We start from the raw sequence: 9,774 nt of genomic DNA, 5'->3' as shown, positions 1-9,774 counted from the left end.
GTTATTCCATCAGGGCCTGGTGATTTTTCGGTTTTGAGCTGTTTAATATGCTCGCATACCTCAGCTTCGTCTATTGTTTTAACTGTATTAGAATTAATGGCTTCATTTTGTGGTTATTTCGTACTGTTTGATTTTTCTTTTCTTTCGTACAAATCTTTAAAAAAAATTGTTGCATGGCTTACCACATCTTTTCGATTGGTTGTTGCTTCTGCATGTCGCTGGAGTTTTTGTATCCATGTGTTTTGAAGTTTTAGTTCTTTGAAAGCTTTTTTAGAGCTTCTAAATTTCATTAAATTTTTTGATATTATATCTTGTCTATGTTTTCTATAGTCTTTTTTGATTAATTTATTAGTTTCTTTAAATATTTTTCTAAGCGCTTTTTTCATGACTTTATCATTGTTTTTTGTTAAAATCTATTCCGTGCGTTTTTTTATGAGTTGTTTTGTGGATTCGCTTAATCTCCGACATTGATATTGACGACCTGTAAAGCAGAAGGTCCCGAGTTCGAGGGTCGGCTGGAGCAATTTGGGAATCTATATGTTAAGAAATTTATCTGGTCTGGTCTGGCTTTTCCGGTGGCTAGTTACCACTATATTGACAAAAACATGACGCCGATTTAGCGTTGCGGTACGATGTAATGTATTAAACGATTAGGGGTATGATTTTATTATAACTGCCATAACCTCCAATAGGCCCGTCATCAAGACTGCGTCATGCGACACAAACTTTTTTTTTGATGGCTGTTACAAAATAGAAAAGAATACAAATCGTTACCTTGTATTAATGAATCTAATTATCAGTCGTCAGCTGACAGCACGCGCGGTCGGTCAGAGGTCGTCGGCCTCTAGCGATACCAGACAATGACTACGTTGAAATGTAAAAACTGTAATATTGTGATTAATGAAGTGTTAAGTTTTGTGCAAAATAAAATCGATGTAATGAACGATGTGAGCCTGGCCTTGATATGCAGGCAATCTTTTTCCGAGGAGGAGATTATTGAAGCGAAATGTTTATTGTACGAGTCAGTGTCGCACAGGAAGGTGAAAAGAAAATGAGAGGATAAAAACAGCAGGAATAAAGAGGATATTATTAGGCTATTAAAAGGAACTGAGCCTGATGATATTCCTATTTTTGTGGCGCGAGATCTCCAAAAATTGCCGCCCGTGTCGTTTGACCATGTAGACGTAACGCGGTTGTTGAAAGATATATTAATTATGCAAAAAGAAATAAAGTCCTTGAATGAAAAATGCTTAGAAATTAAAGATGAATGTTTAACAAAAAGTGAGTTTAAATATGAAATTGAAAAGATAACTCACTTTTGTAGCGAAAGTAAAGACTCAGTTACACGTTAAAGTCAAAGTTAAAGTCAAAAATATCTTTATTCAAGTAGGCCCATAGGTGGCACTTTTGATGCGTATAAGAATTACACGGTAGTGAGATGATGGCGATAACCACATTCGTAAACTTAAAACTAAACCTACGAGGGTTCCAAACGCGTCCTGGTCTAAGAAGAAGCCCACAACAAACTTAGCCGGTTGTTTTTTTTTTTTTTTGTTATCACCATCTCACAATGTCATTTTAAATTATTAGAAGAGCAACCTGGTTAGAGCAATAATTGACACCCAAGCTTTTTTATCGTTTACGTACCTTTATACTATAATAGGACTTTTCTATAAGCTTACGTTTAATACAAACTTTGAACTTTTAAGAGACATCTCCAAGATGTCAATTGGTAGTTTATTGTAGAATTGTATGCAATTTCCTTTAAACGAATTATGAATTTTATGTAACCTAGTATATTGCACTGTAAGTTTATTCTTACTTCTAATGTTTAAATTATTGCAGTCACATTTTTTCTTAAATTTAGAAATGTTTTTATGAACGTACATTAAATTTTCAAATATGTACTGACTATACACTGTCATTATTTTAAAATCTGTAAATTTATCTCTCAATGACTCTCTCGGACCCATTTTGTAGATAGAACGAACAGCCCTCTTCTGCAGCACGAAAATAGTGCTAATATCAGCAGCATTACCCCAAAGTATTCCATATGACATAATGCTGTGAAAGTAACTAAAATATACCAGTCTAACAGTTTCTACGTCGGTCATATGGCGTATCTTCTTTACCGCATAGGCAGCAGAACTAAGCCTGTTCGATAAATTATTTACATGAGGGCCCCATTGAAGTTTAGAATCTAACGTTTTCCTAGAAAAACTGTCGTATCCTCCAGTTTCAGTTCCTCATTATTAAGTAGTACAGTGGTTTTCATGTGTTTAACATTAGGCAAAGTGAATTTTATACACTTGGTTTTTTCCCGTTAAGAACCAAATTATTAGCTTCAAACCACTGTACCACTTTAGCGAGAGAGTTGTTCACGTCGTCAAAAGCTAGTTCACGTTATGATAATGAACCTAATGTCAATACTAAAAGAGGCGGTTATTGCCTGCAGGACAGCTTCGAGTGCAACAGTGGTCCGATGGGGTTAATGACCGGTGTAGACAAAAGTATTACGCCGCCGATGACAGTGCAGAAACGAGTTTTCGATCGACTGTCTTCGTCGTACGCTAGCGTAGCGGCGGTGGCGGCAGATAAATCTATCTCTGTCACAACCTCGCAGCGAGCAAAGACTCGGGAGCACGTGGTGGACAACTGGGCCAGTGCCGACGTCACGCGGGGTCGTAACAGCTGGTGGCCTGAGCGAAATTGCTATGCGAAATGATAAAGGCGGGGAATGGATTCGTGTCGAAAACCGAAAGTCACGATTTAAAGGCATAAGAGGTACTGCCACTATTGAGTCGGGGATTAAATTTAAAGCGGCGGACACTCAAATTCCGTTGTACATATACAATGTTTCAAAAGAAACGACGGAGAAGGATGTAGCGGATTATGTGTTCGATAAAACAAAGATAAAAATATCGCCAGATAAAGTATTTAATGCGAAGTCTAAAGAGTATATATCTTTTAAGTTTTGTGTACTAGAAGTACTTTGACATTATTTACGAATAATGAACTGTGGCATATAATATTTTAGGAGGTTCTTCTGGTTCAGAAAATATGTAAATAAGACTGTTGGTAATCGAGATGATAAGCAAAGTGTGAATGGATCAGGAACAAAAGAGAGGTAAAAGGCACAACTTAAAGTTGACTAGCTTCAACTGTTAGCACGTTTAAACCTATTTTTCAACTCTGTGGCTCTCCTCTGAGGCAAGTAGCTAAGTTCGAGTACCTTGGCCACATATGTTAAAAACATTGGGTTAGCCTCTCATAAATAAAATACAGTGCACATATTTAAGTGATTTATTTACTTTGTACTTCGAGATTTATTTTAGTTACCTACTAGGTAAACATTTTTCATACTAATACTTTGCTTTCGCTTTATTTAAAGCAGGTACTTATAATTTATCATAGTACCTGCCGACTTAATAGGTTTGAATAGTTTTCTAAAGTTTTATTATCATACCTAAACTATAACCGATTATTATTTTGTCACAATGGTGCTTATAATGACTTCTAGCAACTAGGTTTAATGTAAATGTGTTAATACTCATCTCCAATCTCGTCAGCAACTTGTGGTTTGTAAGAAAGTACGTTTCAATGACTCGCAATTAAAGTGGTTGTTCGTTTTACTTTCCTTTATTAACAGTTACTTCTTCTCATAATTAGGTGTAAGAGAACAGAATGACCTTTTAAACTTCTACCAACTGTACTTTTTAGTTTTAACCATGCTTGTTTTTCCACCATCACCGGTTAATTCCCCCTTTTTTCCCACTGACATTGACATTCCGCCTACCAAGACCTACAGTTTTCGTTCAGGAATCGGGAATCCTAACTGATTCTTAGTGCTGTTTATTACAATTTGTTTGTTTGGATGTTTCATTTATTTATATTTATTCCAAATGTTAGTCCATATTACATAGTAACCGAACGCCTTGATGACGACAGCGACATCGAACGGGAGCGCCGGGCGCTGTCGGTCCGAGGCAATATGCTGGCTCGCAGATTTGCACGGTGTACCACGCAAGTAAAGCTTGCATTATTTAGAGCTTACTGCCAATCATTTTACACGTGCAGTCTGTGGACACACTATACGCAACGAACATACAGCGCCCTGCGAGTTCAGTACAACAATGTGCTGAGGGCGGTGTTGAAGAAGCCACGACGCTGCAGCGCGTCAGAGATGTTTGCGGAAGCGCGGGTAGATGATTTCTACGCGATCATCCGCAAGCGTGCTGCGTCAATGATGAGCAGGCTCGTGAGCAGCACCAACACCCTCCTCAGTACACAGACAGCTCTCTCTGGGGACGCTGGGATGGTGTGCACACGCGCTATAGGGGTGTTATAAGTAGACTATAAGGAATTTTGTGTATAGAATAAGGTTGTTTTTTAGTTGTTAAGTACTAACATAGGTTTAACTTCATTGTTCTACTAACACGATATGGACAAATGTCTGAAATAAAGATTATTATTATTATTATTATTATATAATAATAATAAGCCCCCTAAACAACCACACGTCCTGATTGACCATCTAATCTCGTGGGGGGCGGACACACGATGAGTAATTACTGGCGTGGCTAACGTGGCTCTGGAAACCCATTTAACATGGAGACGCGATCAAAAAGAAAACGTATTGGACCGCTACCCGGGGGCAATCGCCGGGGCGCACCTGGGGCTGACGCTGGGTGTCTCAGCATGCGAACCGTCAGCGGTGAGGAGCTGAACAGGCGGGCTCCTACCGACAAAAATACTACAGCCGAAGTCATTGACGATGATGACAGACTGACAGACAGGACAAACACCCCTATAGAACCATACAGCCCAAGCACTATATCATACACACCATCTTCACGCACATCGTCACCATCACTACCATCGTCCCCTCCTATAGCTATTTTAAATGCAAATCCATCCATACAGACCTTGAATGTTGCGCGGGAGGCAAGTACCTTCTTACCCGCGTCCACCAAGGCTGGGAAAGCAAGAGTTCGCATGAAATGGAGCAGAGAAGTAAACATATTCATCATGCGAAACTACCTATATATAACGAAATTAGAAACAGATTTGACCACCTACAGACAACGTTTACATGAACTCTTTAAAGAACAATACCCATCGATTATCGTTTCCGAACAAAGAATTTCAGATCAAAGAAGAGCCATAGTAAGAAATAAACTCCTACCTCAAGACATAATAGACCAACTTAAGATAGAGATACGTAGACAACTAGAAGAAGAATCGAAAAGTAATACAGACACTAACACTGCTGCACTAACACAAACCAGATCCCAGAATATTCAACAAATACAACCCTTACAACCTAATACACAACAGCAAACATACAATCAACTGCAACCATACTCACAAACATCACACACAGCTACACAAACTGAAACTATAATCTTGACGATAGAAAATGACGTTGAGCACTTAGATAACACAGATAGGAATACGATTTCAGAAAAATATGTACAGGAAATACTTAACAAATTCAAAACAGCGATCACACAATATTCTGGGATGGATCCAGCAGCTAGGCCAAAACTCCCTAAGCTGAAACACAGTCCTAACCTTTTTCGATTAGTAAATATCTTCAACGAAAGTATACTTTACCAGTTTATGTCCATCGATACACAATTAATAGATATACACACCGTTATATACTGCACAGCGTTAGTCATATCTGAAGAGCTCAATTTTAAAATCACAGAATACACTGAAAATTCTAGATCAAGACACAATAATAAACCACCATGGCAACAAAGATTAGAAAAAGACATTGAAAAATTAAGAGCAGACTGCGGTAGACTTACACAATACATTAACAATAACAGATCAAACAAAGTAGTTAAAAGAGTTGAAGCGATTTTTAAAAGCAATTTTATTCACACAAGACACGAAAATAGTAATACAAAACCTGAAGAATTCTTAGATACATTCAAACAAAAACTTGCCCTCAAGGTTCATAGGCTCAGAAGATACAAAAAAGCCCAACAACGCAAAAAAGATAACGCCATATTTGCTACAAATGAAAAAATGTTTTATAGGAACCTAAATAAACCACACACCGACACAATATCAGATGAAAAAATTGAAACACCTACTATAGAACATTTAGAAAATTTTTGGTCTGGCATATGGGAACAACAAGTGGAACATAACAATGAAGCAGCTTGGATAACAGAAGAAGATTTTAAATGGAGAGGAATAGATGAAATGGAGTTTAAGGAGTTTACGGAATCTGATATAACAATTATTACAGCTAGATTGCACAATTGGAAATCACCTGGAATAGATAAAATACACAATTTTTGGTACAAAAAGTTAACCTCACTACACAAAATTATAGCAAAAGTTTTTACTGATATTGTATTAGGACGTCAAAATATACCTGAATTTATTGCAACAGGAATAACTTACATGCTACCTAAAACTAAGTACACAACACAACCTTCCCAATACAGACCAATTACATGCCTACCCACTATTTACAAAATTTTAACATCAGCAATCACAACTAAAATCAACTTGCACGTCGAACGCCACAATATAATAGCAGAAGAACAGAAAGGATGTAGGAGAGGCCACATGGGATGTAAGGAACAGTTAGTTATAGATTCAACTATTCATAAACATGCAACAGCAAAAAATAGAAACCTTCATTGTACCTATATAGATTACCAAAAAGCATTCGATAGTATCCCACATTCTTGGTTAATAAAAGTTTTAGAAATTTATAAAGTTAATCCAAAAATAATCAATTTTTTGCGTAGTATCATGTCACATTGGAAAACTACATTACAGCTAAGTAACCGCCTCAATACACTTGTATCTCGACAAATATATATTAGGAAGGGTATCTACCAGGGCGACTCACTGAGCCCCTTGTGGTTTTGTCTTGCTCTAAATCCCTTGTCAGACCTGCTGCATAAGTGCCGGGCTGGATATAGCTTTAAACACAACTCCAAGGAAACCATTATTTCACATCTTATATACATGGATGACATTAAATTATATGCAAAATCCGAAAAAGAAATGAAAAACCTAATAAATATAACTACAGAATTTAGTCAGGATATAAATATGCAATTTGGAATAGATAAGTGTAAGGCAGTACATATTATAAAAGGTAAAATAAAATCCGGTGATTATATAATTAACGAAAATGATACAATTTCCTCTATGGAAACAACAGATTTATATAAATATTTAGGTTACAAGCAACTGAAAGGAATCGACTATACAGCAGTCAAGCAAACACTTAATACAGAATATCGAAGGAGAATAAACGCCATTTGTAAAACACAACTATCAGGTAAGCATCTGATAAAAGCACTTAATACATTTGCCATACCAATTCTTACTTACTCATTCGGGGTAATCAAATGGTCTAAAACAGACATCGAACAAATAGAAAGGATTACACGCACTACACTAACAAAACACAACCACCATCATCCTAAATCGGCAGTTGAAAGACTCACGATCAAAAGGCAGAATGGAGGGAGAGGCCTCATTGACATTTATCACCTTTGGCAGAAACAAATATCTAGACTAAGAACATTTTTTCATTCAAAATCTCTCACTAGTGACATACATAAAGCTATTACTATAATGGATCTCAATTACACACCGCTAAACTTAAACGAAAAAATAGATACCCAGAACACAAGTATCACTGACCCGCAAAAACAAAAACTAGAAAACTGGAAAAAGAAAGTTGTTCATGGAAGGCATCGCCATGACTTAGAGCAACCCCATATATAAACACAGTAGCCTCAAATAAGTGGTTAAAAATAGGAAACCTGTTTCCAGAAACCGAAGGATTCATTATAGCCATACAAGATCAAATCATCAATACCAAAAACTACAGGAAATATATCATCAAGGACTCTACCATTACAAGCGATAAATGCCGAAGATGCCACATTCAATCAGAAACCATTCAACACATTACAGGAGCATGCACAACACTCACTCAGACCGACTACACTCACAGACATAACCAAGTCGCCAACATCATTCATCAAAAACTGGCACTCAAGCACATGCTTACACAAAACACTAACACACCTTACTATAAATATACCCCTCAAACGATACTAGAAAATACCACATACAAACTTTATTATGATCGCGCTATTCTTACAGATAAGACCATACACTATAATAGACCAGATATAATTCTACAGGATAAATTAAGAAAAACCACTTACCTCATAGATATTGCAGTTCCTAATACCCATAATATACAGAAAACAGTAAGTGAAAAAATTAGCAAATACACTGAACTTAAAGAAGAAATTACGAGAATCTGGAAACAAGCCAAAGTGTATGTGGTACCTATTGTTATCTCTACTACAGGGGTTATTCCCAATAGTCTTCTACATAGCTTAAAAATAATAGGTCTGGAAGAATCTCTCTACATCGGTTTGCAAAAAGATGCCATTTTAAATACGTGTAGAATAGTAAGAAAGTTTTTGCAGGTTGACGAAAGCATTGGTTTAACTTAAAAACACACCACTGCATTTACTTGGTTAAGGCCCGTAAATGCAGTTAAAACCAGCCAAGAGCTGAGAAATACAAACACTTCCAAATAATAATAATAATAATAATAATAATAATAATAATAATAATAATAATAATAAAAAAGAAGAGATTTCAATTTAATACAAAAAATATTTTTTGTATTAAATTCAAATCTCTTCTTTACGAAGGTATAATTAACAGAGCACGGGCCGGAGCCAAGTGCAAAATCAGGGGAATCATGTCAAAAACTTTCGCACCAGGCGACATGTGTTTAATATAACGGCTTTTTGTAGGAGTGTATATGCAGACTTATGTATATTTAGCGTTTTAAGCCCTACGTGGAGAGTGTGAGGTATTACTCCTGTGGATGAAATAATTATAGGGATAGTTTTGGAGCTATTGATTTTCCACTGTGTTTTTATTTCTATGGCTAGATCTGTGTATTTTGAGATTTTATCGGTGTAGGTGGTGGTTAAATTATGGGTGTTACAGATTGCAATGTCTATCAAATAAACTGATTTATTTTCTTTATCTAGAATTGTTATGTCTGGTCTGTTGTTGTGTATAGTTTTATCTGTTACTATAGTTCTATCCCAGTAAACCCTGTAACTATTATTTTCTAAGACTGATTGTGGTTGGTATTTATAATAAGGTACTTTCTCTGATATTAATTTATATTGAAAAGCTAAATTCTGATGAATTATTGCAGCCACTTGATCATGGCGGTGCTTGTAGTCTGTTTGTGCTATAGATTTGCATGCGCCGGTTATATGCTGTATAGTCTCGGGACTGCTATGGCAGTGCCTGCATGTATCGCTGATGTTGGGTCTACGTATTATATATTTCTGGTAGTTCTTTGTATCGATTACTTGATCCTCTATGACAAGCATGAAACCCTCAGTTTCTGGAAATAGATCACCTCGTTTCAGCCACGCGTTCGACGCTACCATGTCGACATGTTGTTGCTGTAAGTCGTAGCGGTGTCTTCCGTGCAGAGATTTCTGAGACCACGCTTTTATTTTGTCCTGGTGATCCGTGAGATTCTGATTTATTTGAATGTTTCCGTCAAATAAATTAAGGGGTGTTAGGCTTTTATCAGCGCTTACTTTTGATTTATGTAGTTCAGAACTATGTGCCCGATCATAAAAATAATTTCTAAGTGCGGTTATTTGTCTGTTGTGTAAGTTAGTTATATCTATTATGCCCCTACCTCCCTCTTCTCTTGGGAGTGTTAATCTTTCC

The 9,774-nt window shown here is 36.6% G+C and overlaps 1 protein-coding gene across 1 annotated transcript; it reads left to right on the top strand.

Annotated features, from left to right (window-relative positions):
• The first annotated feature begins 4,590 nt into the window (after nucleotides 1–4,590).
• On the top strand, nucleotides 4,591–8,516 carry LOC120635902. The gene is made up of 2 exons (XM_039907116.1): nucleotides 4,591–7,496; nucleotides 7,754–8,516. The coding sequence occupies exons 1-2, from the start codon at nucleotides 4,609–4,611 to the stop codon at nucleotides 8,514–8,516; spliced, it is 3,651 nt and encodes a 1,216-aa protein (XP_039763050.1). The 5' UTR covers nucleotides 4,591–4,608.
• The last annotated feature ends 1,258 nt before the right edge of the window (nucleotides 8,517–9,774 follow it).

The sequence above is a fragment of the Pararge aegeria genome, chromosome W (assembly GCF_905163445.1).
Source record: "Pararge aegeria chromosome W, ilParAegt1.1, whole genome shotgun sequence".
NCBI classification, from domain to species: domain Eukaryota; kingdom Metazoa; phylum Arthropoda; class Insecta; order Lepidoptera; family Nymphalidae; genus Pararge; species Pararge aegeria.
Note: the sequence above shows the minus strand (reverse complement) of the source record. Positions and strands in the feature narration are given on the sequence as shown.